Source organism: Stenella coeruleoalba (assembly GCF_951394435.1).
Source record: "Stenella coeruleoalba genome assembly, chromosome: 13".
NCBI lineage: Eukaryota > Metazoa > Chordata > Mammalia > Artiodactyla > Delphinidae > Stenella > Stenella coeruleoalba.
This window is the reverse complement of record NC_137159.1, coordinates 64,262,346-64,284,374: the sequence shown is the minus strand read 5'-3', so window position 1 is coordinate 64,284,374 and position 22,029 is coordinate 64,262,346. Positions and strand designations below refer to the sequence as shown.

The following is a 22,029-nucleotide window of genomic DNA, read 5'->3' as shown; positions in this document are numbered from 1 at the left end:
TATTTCTCCCTTCAGATCTGTCAGTTTTTGCTTGGGGCTCTGTTTTTAGGTGAGTATATACTCGCAACTATTCTATCTTCTTGATGGAGTGAATATTTATCATTAAAATATGCCTTTCTTTGTTCTAGTAACAATTTTTGTCTTAAGGTGTATTTTGTCTTATATTAGTATAGCTACTCCAGCTTTCTTTTGGTTACTGTTTCCACGATGTGTTATCTTCCTTTTCATTTTTAAAAAATTTTCAATCTGTTTGTGTCTGAATCTAAAGTGTGTCCCTTGTAGACAGCATTTAGTTGAATCATAATTTTAAAATCCTTTCTGCCAATCTTGGCTTTGATTGGAGTATTTAATCCCTTTACATTTAATTTAATTACTGATAGTGTAGGATGTATGTTGGTCATTTTGTTTTCTATATGTCTTTTTTATTTCCCCATTACTGCCTTCTTTGTGGCTAAATGGTTGTTTTCTACTTCTAGTATACCATTTTAATTCCGTTGTCATTTCTTTTACTTTTTTTTCTTTTTGAGTTTCTTAGTCCTTGTACTAGGCATTATTTAAAATAGCAGATTTTAAGTGTCTTTTAAGTCCATCATATGGACATCCTCAGGGATGGTTTCTACTTTTTTTTCCCATGTAAGGGCCATACTTTCTTGTTTCTTTGTGTAGTTTCAGATTGGTTAGCTTAATGGTCAGCTAATGATTGGACAGAAAATTCCTTAAATGCCTAAATTAAGAAGTCTCCCAGTCTTTGATGGTGGGCTCTAGGTGTGTGTGTGTTGGGGTACGCTTTCAGCACTTAGCCAGGCAGTTGACAACTCTGCCTTAGCATTCACTAACTGCTTGTGCAAAGCCTCAGGGTCATCCTGTGGTGAGAGCATAGGGCCTTCTCAGGTCTTTCCTGAACATGTGCACAGCCCTACACATGCATGGACTTCTAGATTCCCACCAATATGGTGGAGTTTTTCAAAGCCCTTATGTATATCTCATTCCTTTATTTTCCTTTAAGTGTTTTGTATAGCCTATTGTTTGCCCCAGCTGTTACTACCTCAGGCAGCTGCAGAATTAATTAATTGTCTCTAATTGTTTTTGACAAAGGGTAGTCACTGGACAAGTTCAGAGTTAGGTTAAGTAAAGACAGCTTTGCAAGTGGGCTCTTCCAGGGAACCACCAGACAGTTTTCTGGGAATGAAACTTCAGAGGAGCTCCAAACCCATTTTGTTCCCTCTGGTGGCTGCTGGGCTGATAATTTTCCCATGATAATAAGCTGTTGGTTTTCAAGGCTAGTGCAGAGCTGGAGAAGAGGGAATAGGAATGGTACATGTTAAAATGACACAAAGCTTGCTGTTCTTACCAAGAGTTTTATCATTTTCTTGAATAAACACTCCCTGGGTTATTTCAAATCTTTGATTAATTTCCAGAGTTCTGAAAAAGTTGATTCTAACACTTTTTTCCAGTTCTCTTTGTTGCTTTTGTGGTGCAGGGAAATTTTAGAGGTCCTTATACCACCATTTTTGCTGATGTGAAAATAGGAAAAGTATTGAACCTGAAATCAAGGTCCTGTTTTTCAACTTAGTAGGTTTTGGTTTGGGGCTTACCAGTTGATCAAGGAATCTAAACTTGTATTTGTCTTAAAAATGGGCATATTAGTATCTACCTCTCAGAATTATTACAGAGGTTAAGTGAGATAATGCATTTAATAATGTGCTGAATAAAAACTAATCTGTAAATACTGTCAGATGGAAGGACACGTAAGGCATTTAAAAGGAAAAATGAAAAAAACAATTTTATCATTCAGGTTTTGTTTATGAAAGCAGAGCCACTTTGAGTATTTTGGGGAATAGAGGTTCGCTAAAAGAATTAGATATTACACACATGTGGGAAGGAAAATGAAGGAGTGAAAGAGGGAGTAAGAGGATCAGGGAAAGAATCATTTAACGATCCACTTGAAGCATTGGCACAAGTGCATCAGTCAGAACTTACAGGGGAATCTGAGAAGCCACGTACTTCTAGCCATTGCAATGGGAGGATGAAGAAGGAACTTGTGGAGAGGTCTGCGGAAAGCTGTTGGATCTCTGTAGCTACAAGCTCCGTGGGTCCAAAGTGAAGTGTCTTATGGTGGGCCTGGGATTGCTATTGGTTGGCAGGGCCAGCAAGTGGAAAGACAAGATGGACACATAGAGCATGGTCAAGCTGGGATCTTCAGGACATCTCTGCCTCTTGTTTGATGTCATATTTAACCATGACAACCTTCCAAGAGTAAAAGATGTTTGTTGCTTTACTTCTGCCTTTCAAATCCTTAGCAAGTTTCCCTTCTGACCAACTCTAACACGAAATCAGAAGGGAAAGGGATTTTAGGAAACGTAGTTCCCAGCTTAAGCAAGTACATAGCATGATCTGGTACATATGACTATGCAGTGGTTTAGTCCTTTTACTTGGGAGTTTACTTATTTGGAAAGTGACAAACTACTAATAGGCCCAGAGTATTGTATTTTTTAATACAATTAATTAATTATTTTTTATTTTTTTGGCCAGTTTTTTGGAGCTTAGTTTCCTGACCAGGGATCAAACCCACTGGACTGCCAGGGAATTCCCAGACACAGAGTATTTTATAGATTGTGTTGTATATGTAAAGAAGAATTTCTGATTTGGGGGGAAACGTAGTTTCTTCAAAAGAGGTTTAGATATTGAAGCATTCTTAGGGCATATAAGAACAAAAATAACTAGAAATAATAACAAAAATAACACATAAACATTTATTTTACATATCTTGCTTTATTTAATAGATGAGTTCCTTCTAAGGAACGTATAAAATGAATTTTTATAAATGAAAATTTTCCTAATAACAAATTACAGTGACAAGAGTATATAATTTCCAATTGGTTTTTGGTTGACATTGGCATATAATTTTTTATTTTAGTTTCTTGACTTTTTTATTAGCATGATGTCATCAAGACTGGTAAGGCCTAATGGAATAGTGAGACAATCAAGGTACTTGCAGACTGAATTATACCATAAGTCTATGAAATTCTGAGGAAAGACAGGGAAGTCTACTTTTCTCTGTGCTAGTTAAAGCCCACTGCATTTGGTGTTGCCTGGCTATTGGGTAGAGAAAAATGTATTTGTTGTATCAGTACCTGCTTAGCATATGTCAGGGGCTGTGATTATTTGCTACAGTAAAGAGATCATGTCTGGAACAGTAGCTATAATTAGAGCACCATTACATTAAGTTTATAATAATCTATGACACTTTCCAGGACCCGTCTGTGTTCTCAATTTAAATGGGTAGGTTAAACGGCCCATGCACACACGTACAAACACACACACTTTGCAGTGTCTCTCAAGTTTGTGATAGTGGCGCACATGTCTGTGGTTTGTATAGATAATGCGGTGTTGCTTTGGGTTTTCTCTTTTAATGAGGAGAAGCAGCTTCGGAGGCTTTCACTCGGCCCTTTATTGGTCCACAGTAGCACTCACTGTGGACTCTGCTTGTTGCTGGATGTATGTAATTCAGCTCTGTATTCAACCAGGGAAGTAACCACTGGGTGGGTTCGGGACTTAGTCCATCCCATGGTAGGCTTAGTATCTCCCATAAACCCGCTAACTCAACATGGTGATATTCTGGGTCCCCAGGGATTAGCAGTAACTAAGAGCTAATCAACCCTGAAAAGAGGAGCTATTTCTTTTTCCCCAGGATAAAATTACCTGGTAAATGGTTATAATTACTTATTTAGGGAAGAAGAATTGTGGTATACACGTGTTATGTTATCACAGGGTCCTTTCTCACCAGTACTGAGTTGCTTGCTTAGGTATTTGTTTGCTTATAAGAGGCTCTGAGTCTGTGAAATGACTCAGGGATAGGAATTGGGTGAGAGACAGTGTGTCAGCATGGTGATTCAGGTCAGACATCTAGTCTCCAAATCTAGATTTTTTTTTTTAAGTCTTACGTAGATCAAGTTGTACTTAGTTGGCTGTTTATCTAATTTGGTTAAAAATCTTTATGATCAGTTGGCCATCACCTATGATCCATGCTAGTCACACCATTCTACTTATCACTCTGGATGTGCCTGTTACAAAGAACTGTGTTCGTCTTGCTTCCAGGGGCTATCAGCAAGTCTCTGCTACCTTGGCTTCTGATCATCCCCACTGAAATCAGGAAGCCCATTTAACAGAAGGACCTCTCGGCTTTACCCCCAGCTTACATAGGATATCTACTATAGCACTTTTCAAAATGCTGATACTCCCAGGTATAATGTATTTCTCAAAGTCAGGGTGAAAGGAGTATCCCCTTGGCCTTAATGGGGGACACAGGTAGGGTGGGTAACAGGTTGCAAATGCTAAATTAACAACAGCCTTTTCTTCTGAGTTGTTGGATTCTTTCTTCCATATTACACCAAGGAATTTTTGGCATCTCAGCCTTCGTTTTGGCCATGTTTGAGTCTAGGTTTTAGTCAAGCAGTTGAGCAAATAGTTGGAACCATCCCCAGCTGCTTGCGTTAGAACTGTGAATCAAAATTTTCTGATGAGTGTCTACATTAAGCTGATTTAAAATTATGATCCTCTTTGTCTATGGTCTAGCTCCCTTAGAATCTTTTTCCACATGGTCCCAAGGTTTTCTCTCTAGAAAGTAACAAAATCTTGCAGTTCTTTTTGTGTATAAACCCATTTACATGTCTGGAGGCAATGAGGGGTGGGAGGGGTTAGGTAATAGGAGAGAATTGGCATTCTCTTGCAAGGTAACTCCTTGAGGTGTAGTTGTTACACTGTCCTTAAGCAAGGTAGCACTAGTCTTATCAGATAGGGGAGGGTTGCCTCTGCTGGCTTAGGAAACTCCATAGACTCTGGGGGTTTTCTGTTATCTGAATCGTCCCAAATGTCTCCATTTAAATTCTTGGGTCTTGCTCTTTTATAATCAGTGCCCTCTTCTCCTGGCCACGACGAAGTAACTGGCACTAGAGTAACCCTCTCGCTTTAAACAACTGTTGCAGTTATTATTGGTATATAACAAACCACATCAAAACATAGTGGCTTAAAACAATAGCAGTTGTTTATTTCATTGCTTCTGGGGAACAGAAATTTAGGAAGGCCACTTGTGACATGAGAAAGGTGAGGTGATACAGTATTAACTCTAAATGAACTTAGATCAATTGAAGATGCACACGAGTAGCCCTAGAGCAATCATGAAAATTTAATAAAATGATGTGTAGCTAAGAGGCAATAGAGGAAATAAAATGAATCAGTAAAGCATATTTGATTAACCCAATCAAATGCCCTAACTTTCACATAGAACTAGTGAAAGTGAATTCATCCTATATTGTAATTCAGCAATCCTACAAGAGCAATGCCTGCATCTGATTTTTGCCTGTACCAGCTTGGCAGCGACAAGGAAAACAAATTCTTTTAGGAAATTATAGAAATTCCCTGGTTCTCTGGCCTTGAGGATTTAAAACACTGAGTGTCCTTTTCTCTTTTTGAGCTGTCCAGTGAACTTAGGAGCAGCTGACCTACCTCACAGTCTTGCGCTCTCTCACAATGTCCTGTCACTCAAACTGCAAAAGCCTTGCATTAGATCGGTGCTTCATTCTAAGTTACCGCAGGTGATAATTTAAGTAATCCTTTCATCACTGGATGTCATGGACTAGTGACGTTAAACCCTGTCATGATCACTGGATCCTCATTGTCTTCAACTCCAACCAGATCAGATAACCAATCACAAAATTTCACATTTTTTTTTTAACATCTTTATTGGAGTATAATTGCTTTACAAAGGTGTGTTAGTTTCGGCTTTATAACAAGGTGAGTCAGTTATTCATATACATATGTCCCCATATCTCTTCCCTCTTGCATCTCCCTCCCTCCCACCCTCCCTATCCCACCACCTCTAGGTGGTCACAAAGCACCAAGCTGATCTCCGTGTGCTATGCGGCTGCTTCCCACTAGCTAGCTATTTTACGTTTGGTAGTGTATATATATCCATGCCACTCTCTCACTTTGTCCCAACTTACCCTTCCCCCTCCCTCCCCGTGTCCTCAAGTCCATTCTCTAGTAGGTCTGCATCTTTATTCCCATCCTGCCCCTAGGTTCTTCATGACCTTTTTTTTTTTTTTTTTAGATTCCATATATATGTGTTAGCATACGGTATTTGTTTTTCTCTTTCTGACTTACTTCACTCTGTATGACAGACTCTAGGTCCATCCACCTCACTACAAATAACTCAATTTCGTTTCTTTTTATGGCTGAGTAATATTCCATTCTATCTATGTGCCACATCTTCTTTATCCATTCATCTGTCGATGGACACTTAGGTTGCTTTCATGTCCTGGCTATTGTAAATAGAGCTGCAGAGAACATTGTGGTACATGACTCTTTTTGAATTATGGATTTCTCAGGGAATATGCCCAGTAGTGGGATTGCTGGGTCGTATGGTATCAGTATCAAAAAAACAAACAACCCAATCCAAAAATGGGCAGAAGACCTAAATAGACATTTCTCCAAAGAAGATATACAGATTGCCAACAAGCACATGAAAGAATGCTCCACATCATTAATCATTAGAGAAATGCAAATCAAAACTACAATGAGATATCATCTCACACTGGTCAGAATGGCCATCATCAAAAAATCTACAAACAATAAATGCTGGAGAGGGTGTGGAGAAAAGGGAACCCTCTTGCACTGTTGCTGGGAATGTAAATTGATACAGCCGCTATGGAGAACAGTATGGAGGTTCCTTATAAAACTAAAGTTTCACTTTTTTCAGGAGTGTATTGACAGCAGTAACTTCTGTACCCAGTTACTGTAATGGTCACTGTTTAATTGCAGACCACAGAATCCACTCTAGCAGTTTAAAGCAGAAGTGGGAGAGTGTGGGTTTCGAGTTTTAGTGACGTGCTGTCAAGAGAAATGCCTCAACTACACTGTAAGGTCATTTCAGCAAAAATCCTGCTGTGGCTACAATCTATTATACACAATTTGGTTGAATACATACACGTATATACATAAAAATAAATATATTAAATACAAAGTATATTGAAATGTACCTACTGAAAATATATCGAATACAGAATTATAGTTAGATACATTAATAACTGCTGTATTATCTGTGAATAAAGGAATTGCATGGATTATATTTGAAAACTTCATGTTTATTTTGGCCGTTTAGGACTTGGAATTGTTTTCTCTTAGAACCTGTTTTATAAATTCTGGTTTCATTTTCAGACTAGCCTAAAAGACCTACATAACCCATACTGTATCAGAAATGCAAAAGAGGCCATAGCATCCGAAGACACTTTTAGAAGCACAGCCGTCTTTTAAAAGATTTCACAAAAATTAGACTGCTTAAGACTTAAATTATAGATATGTTGAACCTAAAGAAAATAAGATATACAGACTTTAAGATTGCCAGCCATGCAAGTTAGGGGGTCTAAACTACCATTCTAGCTACCAAAGGATGGCTTCCTGGTTATCTCCATCCACTTCGGCCAAGGCTGTATTGGCATATTTGGTGACCCCACTGCTGTTCATGTGGAAGTATTTGTATGTGAGGATGGAAAGTAGAGCTGCTACCATGCGTCTTGCCCTCTGTTGAAATTAATCAGAAATGGGGGTGGGGGTGGGTAACAGACATGGGTGGGGGAAGTGAGATAGTATATGTCACAAGTACAGAGTTAGCTTGGGTGACAAGGTGAATCCGAATTGTGGACACATGAGAATAATACCCAAGCCATGTACTGAGGATGGTCTTTAATTTCTACAGTGAATGGACTGTCTGGAAGCAGGTCTCATGTTGGCAAGGTTTTTTGTTTGTTTGTTTTTTTGGCCATGCTGCACGGCATGCAGGATCCTAGTTCCCCAACTGGGGATCGAACCGTGCCCTCTGCAGTGGAAGCACGGAGTCCTAACTACTGGCACCAGGGAATTCCAGCAGGTTTTATCTGTGAGGTGTGATGTAGTTCGGTTAAGAGGTAGGTGTTTAGCAGTGCCTGTTAAATTGTACCCTCTCCCTTCTTTTATAAATTTTTCAGCGATCCCAGGCTCCTGAAGCATACCATTTTTAAAAAGGGAAAACATACTTTTCATTGCTATTGGGTGGAGGTGAACTGAAGGCTCTGCTCTAACAAATGGTCACAGTGGTGACAACTGGAGCAGGGAGCAGGGAAAAGGGGAGCTAAGTGAATCCCCCCCAGTATCATGAAGTCAGCCTCTCCTCGGGGCCTTTTCTTGAGGATTCCAGAGGCCAGCAAAGCGTGTTCGCCTCTTACTTCTTGTTCCTCTGTTACTTGTACCATATTGATCTCCTACTGTTCCTCTCTTTTTCAGCCTGTGTGCTAGATGCATGAAATAAGCAGGTCATCTCAAACTTTGAAAATAAAATTTTGGATCATGTGACATAAAAGATTGTATATGTGCTAAAATATAGGCATTTGTCACTGTTCAGCAATTTAGTTATTTCTGTTGTTATTTCTAGGCAGAAGAAATCCTCAGGCAAGAGCTGGAGAAAAAAGAAACACCAAGTCTATACTGCTTGCTTGGAGATGTCCTTCGAGAGCACTCTTACTACGACCAGGCCTGGGAGTTGTCTCAGCACCGCAGTGCTCGCGCCCAGCGCTCCAAAGGCCTCCTCCATCTGCGAAGCAAAGAGTTTAAAGAATGTGTGGAGTGCTTTGAACGCTCGGTGAAGATTAATCCCATGCAGGTTAGACAGTTCATAAAGCCTCATCTGCTCTTGTCTTTCTTTGATTTTGACTTACTGAATGAACACCCATTTTCTTTCATAAAGACTGGGGAGCTCATCTGTGAGCTAAGGACCTAGCCTTTAGAATACTTCTTGCTTGTCACTAAGAGTGGACAGGTTGCTTTTCTCTTACTCGCTTTCTTTTGTGCTTCTTTTATTCACTTTTCTGTTTCATTTTGTTATTTCTCTCTGTTAACTGTCCTTAACACAAATACAGCTATTAAAGTTAGGCTCCATTTTGAGTAGATATACTAGGAAGGAAGTGAATGAGAGTCAAAATTACAGGCAGTGAAGGACTCTGCAAGTAATTGTTGATGTCAATAATGAAAGAAAAACCTTTATATAAAAAGGGTAACATATAGAATGGGTAGTTGATCATTTTAGGGAAAAAAAAAGTCTGTATTTACATGCACAGAAGCATTTTTAAATGTTTAAAAAAATTTTTAAGATTTGAAAAAATAATGCAAAAGGAACCTGGATCTTTAAAATAAGTAAGTACAAGATAAATCCACAGGAGAGGACCTAATTTTGAGGGGAAAAAGATCAACCTATTTTGTATTTCATGATATTCAGTTAGTTAAATGGTTTTATTCCTAGAAATGTTTATTTTTTTTAACCAAACTTTCTTTATGACTGCTTTCCCAATCACCAAAGTCACACATACCTGTCAACCATCCTCCTGACAAACATGCACACCGACTTAGTATAATTTTAGTTATAATACTAATTTAATATCAGCCACTAATATTTACTGAGTACTTACTATGAGCCAGGTACCTCTTTGGGCACTTTGCCAGTATTTGAACCCAGACAGTCTCACTCCAGAGCCAGCAGTCTGTTCTTTTTTAAATTGTGATAAAAAGCCTGTAACATAAAATTTACCATGTTAACCATTTCTAAGTGTACAGTTCAGTAGTGTGAAGTACATTAACTTTGTTGTGTAGCCATTGCCACCACCCATCCCTACAACTCTTTTCATCCTGCAGAACTGAAACTCTGCACCCAGTAAACAGTAGGTCCCGGTTCTCCCCCCATGACTCTAGTCCCTAAAAACCACTGTACTTTCTGTCTCTATGAATTTGGCTACTCTAAGTACCTCATATGAGTGGGATCATACAGGATTTGTCCTTTTGTGACTGGCGTATTTCACTTAGCGTAACGCCCTCAAGGTTCATCCATGTTGTATCATGTGTCAGAATTTTCTTTCTTTTAAGACTGAACGATATTTCACTGTATGTACATACCAGTTATTTTATCAATTCATCTGTCGATGGACACTGGGTTGCTCCTACCTCTTGTCTGTTGCGTAGTGCTGTAATGAATGAGGGTGTGCAGAAAGGGTCACTTTTGAACTGGGTAGACTTGGGGCATATCTTTTACATTGAAAAAAAATCAGAACACATTCTTTTTTTAATGACAGGTTGAGCTAATTGCTTACTTTCCTCGCTCTGGGTAGTGAATACAATGAGAATCTTTCTCATCTGTGGGCTGGTGAGAAGCCTGGAGAAGAGAGTAGGACAGGTGGGAGTACAGAATATCAGCAGAAACTGACAGTTGCATTTCGCAGCAAGAATGCTTACCGTAGAGTTGGTTGTTGTTGACAACTTGCTCTATCTCAGAGTTCTCAACTGGGGACGATTTTGTCTCCGGGTCCTTTGGCAATGGTGGGGAGGTGAAGGGGTGCACTACTGACATCTAGTGGGTAGAGACCAGGGATGCTGCCAAACATCCCATAATGCTCAGCACAGCCCTCCACAATAAAGAATTATCCCAGCTAAAATGTCAGTAGTGCCAAGGTTGAGAAACCCTGCATTAACTTGATTATCACTGGACACTTTTTTTTTTTGGTAGAAAATAGAACTCAGTATTGTGTTACTAAAATTTTACTTTTATGGAAAACTGTATCATATCCTTGCTTATCTGTTTAAAGTTTACCCAACCACAGCTGCCATAAGGAGTGGGGAAAATAAATTCCCTCCCTTAGCCTCCATTGCCTAAGTTAAATCACGCACGTGGATTGTTTTCTCAAGCACACAGTCTCTTAACGTCCAGCCTTAACATTGTCCTCCTGCCTCACTGGCTACTCCTTCTCAGTCTTCTTTGCTGGTTCCTAGGGCTTAGTCGTTGGGCTGTATATCTCTGTCTACACTCACTCCCTTGATTTAATCTAGTCCCATAGCTTAAATACCATCTGTATGCTGACAACTCCCAAAAGTTTATTTTCAGTCCTGTCTTCTCCCCTTAATCGTAGACTTCCGTATCTCACTGCATTCTCAGTCTCCCCATTCGTTACTCTGACTAAACATTTCTAATATCCGAAATACTGTTCTCCCCCTCCTAAAAGCTTTTGCCCCCAAGATCATCCCCGTCCCTGTAAGTGGCAGCCTGTTTGGTCTTGGAGTCATCCTTGATTTCTATTTCCCTCATATCCCACATCTAATCTATCAGTAAATCCTAGGAGATCTGCCTTTGAAATATATCCAGAATTGGACAACTGCTTGCTACCTGCAACCATTCTGGTCAAATACCCATCACCTCTCACCTAGTTAATATATTACCTCCTTACTGGTCTTCCTGCCTCTGTCTTGTTACAATCTGCCTATACTCAATGAACATCCAAGTTGATCCTTCCAAATGCAAGTCATATGTGTCATTCCTCTGCTCCATCACCTGTGATAATAGCCAGGTCTCTGACTGGCTCAAGGCTTTTCCAAGCCTAGCCCCTGTTGCTTCTTTACCTTCCTCCTCCCATTCTCCCCCTCGCTCACCCCACATTAGCCTCTTTGTTCTTCCCTGAACATTCCAGGCACATTTCTGCCTCTGGGTTTCATCACTTGCTGTTCCTCTGCCTGGAATGTTCTTCTTCTGGATAGATATCTGCATACCTTGCTCCATGACCTCATTCACTTCTGGGATCAAATGTCACTTTCTCAGAGAAGCCTTCCATAATCATTCTATTTAAAATCACACCCCCACTTTCCACCCTTACCTTACATTCCTTATTTTCCTTCCCTACTTTATTTTTCTCCATAGTACTTAGCACCTTCTAATATTATATATAGCTTACTTAAAAAAAAAAATCTTTTTCTCCTCCACTACAGTGTAAGTTCTGTGAAGGTAGAAATTTTTATCTGTAATGGTTCATTCACATTTTCCTAGTGCTTGTAACAGTGCCTAGCACATATTGGGTCTTTAATAAATAATTGTTGAATGAGTGAACAAATAATATCTTCAACCAGTTATTCGATCAAATACATATTAATTGTCTGCTGTACACATGGCACGGAACCAGAGGAGGAAGCAGTAGCAGCAGATCACCAGATGGCCTGGTTTGTACCCTCTGCTACAGTCTAGTGAAGTGGACATAGACAAAGCTAGCCAACAGTATGAGGCCTCAAAGAAAAACCCAGAGAGTAATTTTTAAGACACTAGTTTTACAGAGGCCAAAGAGACTATTTCTGCCTTTTGTAGACAATGATGAAGAGAGGATGGTGAATTGGGCTTTGAAGGACACATAATACTTGAACAGGCCAATGGAAAGGCAGTGGTGAGGGCATTCCAGGCAGGTGAACAGTTTGAGCCCAGCCCTGGAAACACAAAGAGAAGGGGTATGTGTGTGTGTGTGTGTGTGTGTGTGTGTGTGTGTGTGTGTGTGTGTACAGAGTGTTAGTGAATAGGCTAGTTTTTTAGAGTGAAAGGGAATAGGACAGTCCCAGTGGGAAAGCTAGACTGGAGCCAGATTATGGAAGGTCTTGAAGGTGAGGCCTTGTTTTTTTTATTTGGCAGGTAGGAGGCTATTAAAGGGTTGATTTGTGTTTGGCTTTGTTGAATTGAAGGAATGTGGTATGCATGGAGGTGATTTAAGAATATTGTTTTGGCAACTCTGTGGCCATGGGAGAAACTAGATGTAGGCAGGCTTAGGAACTATAGCAGTGGTCTAGCAGGACAGTTGTCTGTGGGGGAGGGGCAATAGGAAAGAAGGGGTGGAGTAAGGGAATTCGCAAGGGAGGACTTGACAGGGCCCAATGATCTCATTATATGATTTCAAATTAATTACTTAGCAAGACAAAGAAATGACAATTGCTCCAAGCAGCGTCACAGAGCAAACAGATATTATGTGAGGATATTTTGCAGTTTGTCATATGGGTCGAATTCAGGCAGGCTGTAAGCCATGCCAAAATATGCAGGCGTATGATGCTACAGTTGTACAGAACTACTACAGGATGCAAACTTGAATGCTGTAGACTTACTATAACTCTTGATGCAAGTTTGAATTGTCTCTGAAGAAGGAGAGCTCCTACATGCTATTGTCTCCTCTAAGTCCTGGAATGAAAGGAAAATAGAAAAAGAGAATTTAAAAAATTCTATCCCTGCTTTTCTGACATATCCAAACAATTAGGTTTAATAACAAAACTCAGGCAAATGAGAGAGATATTTGAATGGCTTTTGTGCATTGTAATGGCTTCCTGAAATCAAATTGTTATAAAAATAGGAATGTTTGGTTTTATATCAGGGATGGTCTACAAAACTAAATGCATTTGTCTGTGGTGCATTTGTTAGAGAACCAGAAGATGTGTGTACCATTTGCATTTGTGTTGAGATTGCTAGCTACCATTCGTTTACCCCTACCTGTTTCATTTTCCCAAGTAACTTTTGAAACTACTAAAATTCAAAATCAACCCAAGACTTCTGGGGATTTTGGGCTGTTAGAAGCTGAAGTGGATGGTAATAGGAACATACATATGGATAATTACCTTAAACGTAAAAAGATTAAATGCTCCAACCAAAAGACATAGACCAGCTGAATGGGTACAAAAACAAGACCCCTATATATGCTGTCTACAAGAGACCCACTTCAGAACTAGGGACACATACAGACAAAGTGAGGGGATGGAAAAAGATATTCCATGCAAATGGAAATCAAAAGAAAGCTGGAGGGCTTCCCTGGTGGCGCAGTGGTTGAGAGTCCGCCTGCCGATGCAGGGGACATGGGTTCGTGCCCCGGTTCGGGAAGATCCCACATGCCGCGGAGCAGCTGGGCCCGTGAGCCATGGCCGCTGAGCCTGCGCGTCAGGAGCCTGTGCTCCACAACGGGAGAGGCCACAACAGTGAGAGGCCTGCATACCGCAAAAAAAAAAAAAAAAAAAAAAAAAAAAAAGCTGGAGTAGCAATTCTCATATCAGACAAAATAGACTTTAAAACAAAGGCTATTACAAGAGACAAAGAAGGACACTACATAATGATCAAGGGATCAATCCAAGAAGAAGATATAACAATTGTAAATATTGATGCACCCAACATAGGAGCACCTCAATACATAAGCAAATGCTAACAGCCATGAAAGGGGAAATCAACAGTAACACAGTTATAGTAGGGGACTTTAACACCCCATTTTCACCAATGGACAGATCATCCAAAATGAAAATAAATAAGGAAACACAAGCTTTAAGTGATACATTAAACAAGATGGACTTAATTGATATTTATAGGACATTCCATCGAAAAACAACAGAATACACTTTCTTCTCAAGTGCTCATAGAACATTCTCCAGGATAGATCATATCTTGGGTCACAAATCAAGCCTTGGTAAATTTAAGAAAATTGAAATGTATCAAGTATCTTTTCCGATGACAATGCTATGAGACTAGATATCAGTTACAGAAAAAATCTGTAAAACACACAAACACGTGGAGGCTAAACAATACACTACTAAATAACCAAGAGATCACTGAAGAAATCAAAGAGGAAATCAAAAAACACCTAGAAACAAATGACAGTGAAAACAACGACCCAAAACCTATGGGATACAGCAAAAGCAGTTCTAAGAGGGAAGTTTATAGCAATGCAAGCCTACCTCAAGAAACAAGAAACATCTCAAATAAACAACCTAAGCTTACACCTAAAGCAATTAGAGAAAGAAGAACAAAAAAACCCCAAAGTTAGCAGAAGGAAAGAAATCATAAAGATCAGATAAGAAGTAAATGAAAAAGAAATGAAGGAAAAAATAGCAAATCAATAAAACTAAAAGCTGGTTGGTTCTTTGAGAAGATAAACAAAATTGATAAACCATTAGCCAGAATGATCACGAAGAAAAGGGAGAAGACACAAATGAACAGAATTAGAAATGAAAACGGAGACATAACAGCTGACACTGCAGAAATACAAAGGATCATGAGAGATTACTACAAGCAACTATATGCCAATAAAATGGACAACCTGGAAGAAATGGACAAATTCTTAGAAAAGCACAACCTTCTGAGACTGAACCAGGAAGAAATAGAAAATACAAACAGACCAATCACAAGTACTGAAATTGAGACTGTGATTAAAAATCTTCCAACAAACGAAAGCCCAGGACCAGATGGCTTCACAGGCGAATTCTATCAAACATTTAGAGAAGAGCTAACACCTATCCTTCTCAAACTCTTCCAAAATATAGCAGAGGGAGGAACACTCCCAAACTCGTTCTACAAGGCCACCATCACCCTGATACCAAAACCAGACAAAGATGTCACAAAGAAAACTGTAGGCCAGTATCACTGATGAACGTAGATGCAAAAATCCTCAACAAAATACTAGCAAACAGAATCCAACAGCACATTAATAGGATTATACACCATGATCAAGTGGGGTTTATCCCAGGAACGCAAGGATTCTTCAGTATATGCAAATCAATCAATGTGATACACCATACTAACAAATTGAAGAATAAAAACCATATGATCATCTCATTAGATGCAGAAAACGCTTTTGACAAAATTCAACACCTATTTATGATAAAAAAACCCTCCAGAAAGTAGGCATAGAGGGAACTTACCTCAACATAATAAAGGCCATATATGACAAATCCACAGCCAACATCGTTCTCAATGGTGAAAGACTGAAACCATTTCCTCTAAGATTAGGAAAAAGACAAGGTTGTCCACTCTCATCACTGTTATTCAACATAGTTTTGGAAGTTTTAGCCACAGCAATCAGAGAAGAAAAAGAAATAAAAGGCATCCAAATCAGAAAAGAAGAAGTAAACCTGTCACTGTTTGCCGATGACATGATAATATACATAGAGAATCCTAAAGATGCTACCAGAAAACTACTAGAGCTAATCAATGAATCTGGTAAAGTAGCAGGATACAAAATTAATGCACAGAAATCTCTTACATTCCTATACACTAATGATGAAAAATCTGAGAGAAAAATTAAGGAAACACTCCCATTTACCACTGCAACAAAAACAATAAAATACCTAGGAATAAACCTGTCTAAGGAGACAAAAGACCTGTATGCAGAAAACTATAAGACACTGATGAAATAAAGATGATACAAATAGATGGAGATATACCATGTTCTTGGATTTGAAGCATCAACATTGTGAAAATGACTGTAGTACCCAAAGCAACCTACAGATTCAATGCAATCCCTATCGAACTACCACTGGCATTTTTCACAGAACTAGAACAAAAATTTCACAATTTATATGGAAACACAAAAGACCCCGAATAGCCAAAGCAATCTTGAGAAAGAAAAATGGAGCTGGAGGAATCAGTCTCCCGGACTTCAGACTATACTACAAAGGTACAGTAATCATGACAGTATGGTACTGGCACAAAAACAGAAGTATAGATCAATGGAACAGGATAGAAAGCCCAGAGATAAACCCACGCACATATGGTCACCTTGTTTTTGATAAAGGAGGCAAGAATAAACAATGGAGAAAAGACAGCCTCCTCAATAAGTGGTGCTGGGAAAACTGGACAGCTACATGTAAAAGAATGAAATTAGAACACTCCCTAACACCATACACAAAAATAAATTCAATATGGATTAAAGACCTAAATGTAAGGCCAGACACTATCAAACTCTTAGAGGAAAACACAGGCAGAACACTCTATAACATAAATCACAGGAAGATCCTTTATGACCCACCTCCTAGAGAAATGGAAATAAAAACAAAAATAAGCAAATGGGGCCTAATGAAACTTAAAAGCTTTTGCACAGCAAAGGAAACCATAAACAAGACGAAAAGACAACCCTCAGAATGGGAGAAAATATTTGCAAATGAAGCAACTGACAAAGGATTAATCTCCAAAATTTACAAGCAGCTCATGCAGATCAATATCAAAAAAACAAACAACCCAATCCAAAAATGGGCAGAAGACCTAAATAGACATTTCTCCAAAGAAGATATACAGATTACCAACAAACACATGAAAGAATGCTCAACTTCATTAATCAATTGAGAAATGCAAATCAAAACTACAGTGAGGGCTTCACTGGTGGCGCAGTGGTTGAGGGTCCGCCTGCCGATGAAGGGGACACGGGTTCGTGCCCCGGTTCGGGAAGATCCCACATGCTGCGGAGCGGCTAGGCCCGTGAGCCATGGCCGCTGAGCCTGCGCGTCCGGAGGCTGTGCTCCACAATGGGGGAGGCCACAACAGTGAGAGGCCTGCTTAGGGCAAAACAAAAAAACAAAAACAAAAAACTACAATGAGATATCATCTCACACCGGTCAGAATGGCCATCATCAAAAAATCTACAAACAATAAATGCTGGAGAGGGTGTGGAGAAAAGGGAACCCTCTTGCACTGTTGCTGGGAATGTAAATTGATACAGCCACTATGGAGAACAGTATGGAGGTTCCTTAAAAAAGTAAAAATAGAACTACCGTACGACCCAGCAATCCCACTACTGGGCATATCCCCTGAGAAAACCATAATTCAAAAAGAGTCATGTACCACAATATTTATTGCAGCTCTATTTACAGTAGCCAGGACAGGGAAGCGACCTAAGTGTCCATCAACAGATGAATGGATAAAGAAGATGTGGCATATATATGCAATGGAATATTCCTCATCCATAAAAAGAAACGAATTTGAGTTATTTTTTGTTGTTTGATTTTTTTGTTTTTTGTGTTTTTTTTGCGATACACAGGCCTCTCACTGTTGTGGCCTCTCCCGTTGCGGAGCACAGGCTCCGGAGGCGCAGGCCCAGCAGCCATGGCTCACAGGCCCAGCTGCTCTGCGGCACGCGGGATCTTGCCGGACTGGGGCACAAACCCGCTTACCCTGCATCGGCAGGCGGACGCTCAACCACTGTGCCCCCAGGGAAGCCCAGTTTGAGTTATTTGTAGTGAGGTGGATGGACCTAGAGTCTGTCATACAGAGTGAAGTAAGTCAGAAAGAGAAAAACAAATACCGTATGCTAACACATATATATGGAATCTAAAAAAAAAAAAAAAGGTCATGAAGGACCTAGGGGCAGAATGGGAATAAAGACGCAGACCTACTAGAGAATGGACTTGAGGACACGGGGAGGGAGGGAGAAGGGTAAGCTGGGACAAAGTGTGAGAGTGTCATGGATATACATACACTACCAAATGTAAAACGGATAGCTAGTGGGAAGCAGCCGCATCACACAGGGATATCAGCTCGGTGCTTTGTGACCACCTAGAGGGGTGGGATAGGGAGGGTGTGAGGGAGACGCAAGAGGGAGGGGATATGGGCATATATGTGTATGTATAGCTGCTTCACTTTGTTATAAAGCAGAAACTGACATAGCATTGTAAAGCAATGATACTTCAATAAAGAGGTTAAAAAAAAAAAAAAAGAAGCTGAAGTGGGGGAAGTGGTCACCAAACCTCCCAAGCAGAATTTTGTAGACTCCGGACCAGAATTAAAACATAAATCCTTAGGTCTACTCTTAGGTAGTTATTCTCATTGTCCGCTACTTTTATGCAAAAAATAAAATCAAAGAAATTGTTCAGGTATCAAGCTAGTATGTGTAGCCCTGAAAAAGGAACATGTCACTTCCTATCATTTTTTACCCCTCCCTCAGAGCATATACTTTATTCCTTTTATTTTGTCAATTTCCCCCCTTACCCCCCGTTAAAAATTTAAAATTTTCCTTGACTTTCCTCCTCAATTAACTGGTCATTTTTGTAAGGTTATATGATATTACTGGCAGTATATATATGGAAAGATACATGTATAGGCAGAAGGGCTATAGGAGTTGAGAGGAGGTGAGGGATCGCTGTGGACTGATGCAGCCAGAGATGGGACAGAAGTTAGCTCAGATGTTCACTGATTGATGCAAAGTGAGTAGATGTGCAGGAGGGGAACTAGCTTCACAGGTAGGAGAAAAGCATGAAGAAAGGTGAAGATTTGAGAGTTTACTAAGTGGCTATCCTAATTTGTGCCTAATATGCTGATAACACATCCAGTTTATTGTATGTCCCAGATTTTTACTTTTTTTTTTCTTTTTTTAAATTTTTGTCCACACTGCACGGCATATGGGATCTTATTTCCCTGACCAGGGATTGAACCTGCGCCCCCTGCATTAGAAGCTCAGAGTCTTAACCACTGGACCACTAGGGAAGTCCCCAGATTTTTACTTTTTAAATGAAGTGCTATTATTAATAGTTACATTAAAAGAAGTTGGAAGGGGTTTTCATAGACATTCATTTTGTACTTCTGTCTTCAGCCATAGCCTCATCTAGTGTTGTGTTTAATGCATGTGGTGGATGGAGCTCCCACTTTACGATGTGCTATAAAATCTGAAAGGTGGCCAGTAGGAGCCTGTGTCTTTTTTCCCCAATGCTTTCCAGATGCAACTTAACTAACATTGCCCTTTAGAGGACAGTGTGTAGGATGCTTGCTGATAACATCAACTGTGCTCTGAGTGGCTGAGGGCAGCCACCTCCTTCAGGTTTTGGGTGGTGGTAGGAGAAATGTTTGAGCCAATGTCTCTATAAGCCCCTTGGTATATATCAGACACTTGTGTCAAGCTGCAGCCTGTGAGATGCATGATGTTGCCTGGTTACCAGTTGGCAGAATTAGTGGGAAATATGGGGAATTGTAGGCTAGATAGATGTATGGGGAGTAGAGGCAAAGCAGTCCTGCCAGAAATAAAAGCACATGGAGAATAGACTGAATTCCCTTGCTGCAGGGGTTTGGTCACTTACTGTATGTTCTAAATGTACCACTATTTCTATATTATATTGCTTGATAACTTTTTATATAGTTTATAGTAAACCCTTTTGGCAGCAATCAGCTCCAAAAAGCAAACAAATTTTTAAAATGTGTTTTTAGGGAATAATTAAGAACTTAATTTTCACTTGTCAAGAGAGTAAATAAATGTATTAATATAACTTGTCCAAGATTTAGCTGATATAATTAAATTCCACCTCAGGGGCCGTAATCATATCACTAATCACATGAAAACCAGAAGACCCAAGATTTCTGAAGAAGCATTAGTGTTTATGTCAAAAGTTAGTAGTTGTTGTTGTTGTTGTTGTTTTAATAGGAAGCATGTCCAAAGATGACAATTTAATATGCAGCTGTAGGAGGTGTATTTTCATGTCATTCTGTGAGACTGGACTTTTATCTAGAGCAAATGAAAATGCGCAAAATTAGTTTAGAAAATTAGTTGATACCAAATTTTTTCGTGTGTGTGTGAAAAGTGAGATCATAACTGTTAATGTGCTAGCTCTTAGCAGAAGTAGTTCACTGACAGTTGAATCTGCCAGTTTTATATCAGTGACATCAGATGCTTCAAATAGAAAACTCATTAATTTGGTTCTCACAATGGTTTTAATTTTTTTCACCTAATTATTGGATTCAAAATAAAAGTTTTGGAAATTCACTCTATTAAAGTTGAAACATCTGACATTATTCTGAATGCTATTGTTAAACATCAATGATAAAAGTATTTCTTTTAGTGGTGATAATAAGGATACAAATTTTCATGGAGCATGACAACATGGTAAAAGTAATTCTCTTTTTGAATTAAGAAAACCAGTGGAACAGAAATGTACTTGGAATGGGTTGTAGTGGTGGACATAATATGGTCCAAACGAGCTTCTACCAATGGAAATAAAAACTAGCGGTCGTCATTTACACATACTTTAATATACACTGTTTGGGTAATTAAATTACAAAATTCTTGTGATGTCTGATGTGATGTCTGGTGTTGAATTAAAATAAAATTAGTGTGGCAGTATATACTTTCTCTTGTTGCTGCCCATCACCTAATGCACTATAAAAATGTTTGAGTTTTTTTTTAATAAATTTATTTATTTATTTGTTTGTTTATTTATGGTTGTGTTGGGTCTTTGTTGCTGTGCACGGGCTTTCCCTAGTTGCAGTGAGCAGGGGCTACTCTTCATTGCGGTGCGCGGGCTTCTCATTGTCATGGCTTTTCTTGTTGCGGAGCACGGGCTCTAGTTGTACAGGCTTCAGTAGTTGTGGCATGTGGGCTCAGTAGTTGTGGCTTTCAGGCTCTAGAGCTCAGGCTCAGTAGTTGTGGTGCACGGGCCCAGCTGCTCCGTGGCATGTGGGATCTTCCCGGGCCAGGGCTCGAACCTGTGTCCCTTGCATTGGCAGGCAGATTCTTAACCACTGTGCCACTAGGGAAGCCCTGTTAGAGTTTTTTGAAGAATTTTTTAATAAATCAATTTAAGTGTCCTATAATGATAGGAACTTTTTTTTTTTTAAGGAGTCTTTCGTTTGGGCTGCATTGTGTTCAAAATCAATTGGAAATCTTTTATGTATTCAATTAACGGAGTTCAAAAAAATTTCAGCTTTTACAACTTTTACTAGATTGTAATTATTGAAAGCAAACTTTCAAACAGGAAGACATTGAAATTTATCTTGAAGAGGAACAATGAGAGTTTAAATCGTGTACAGGGTTTAATTTAATAATGTATAATTTTACTTTTGAATATCCCTACTGTGTTAGTCTGCTAAGGGCTGACTGATACTACAGACTGGGTGGTTTAAACCACTGTGGGAATTAATTTTTTCACAGTTCTGGAAGCTAGAAGTCCAAGATCAAGGTGCCTTCAGGGTTGGTTTCTGGTGAGGTCTTTTCCTTGCTTTTAGACAGCTACCTTTTCACTGTCTCCTCACATGGCCTTTTCTCTGTTCATGTGTAGAGAGAGCTCCAGTGTCTTTTCTTCTTCTTCAAAGGATACCAGTCCTGTCGGATTAGGGCCTCACCATTATGACCTCATTTAACCTTAATTATCTCCTTAAAGGCCCTATCTCCAAATACAGTCACACTGCGGGTTGAGCTTCAACATATGATTTTTTTTTTTTTTTTTTTTTCCTTTCTGCGGTACGCGGGCCTCTCACTGTTGTGGCCTCTCCCATTGCGGAGCACAGGCTCTGGACGCGCAGGCTCAGTGGCCATGGCTCACGGGCCCAGCCGCTCCGCAACATGTGGGATCCTCCCAGACTGGGGCATGAACCCGTGTCCCCCGCATTGGCAGGCGGACTCTCAAACACTGCGCCACCAGGGAATC

The 22,029-nt window shown here is 39.7% G+C and overlaps 1 protein-coding gene across 3 annotated transcripts in view; it reads left to right on the top strand.

Annotated features, from left to right (window-relative positions):
* The window catches only part of TTC27 (tetratricopeptide repeat domain 27), a 184,685-nt gene that overhangs the window by 117,327 nt on the left and 45,329 nt on the right, over positions 1-22,029 (top strand). For all 3 annotated transcript variants that reach the window (XM_079941111.1, XM_079941112.1, XM_079941113.1), the window contains exon 13: positions 8,465-8,692. In XM_079941111.1, the coding sequence (XP_079797237.1) occupies positions 8,465-8,692 (228 nt within the window). The remainder of the gene's footprint in view (positions 1-8,464; positions 8,693-22,029) is intronic.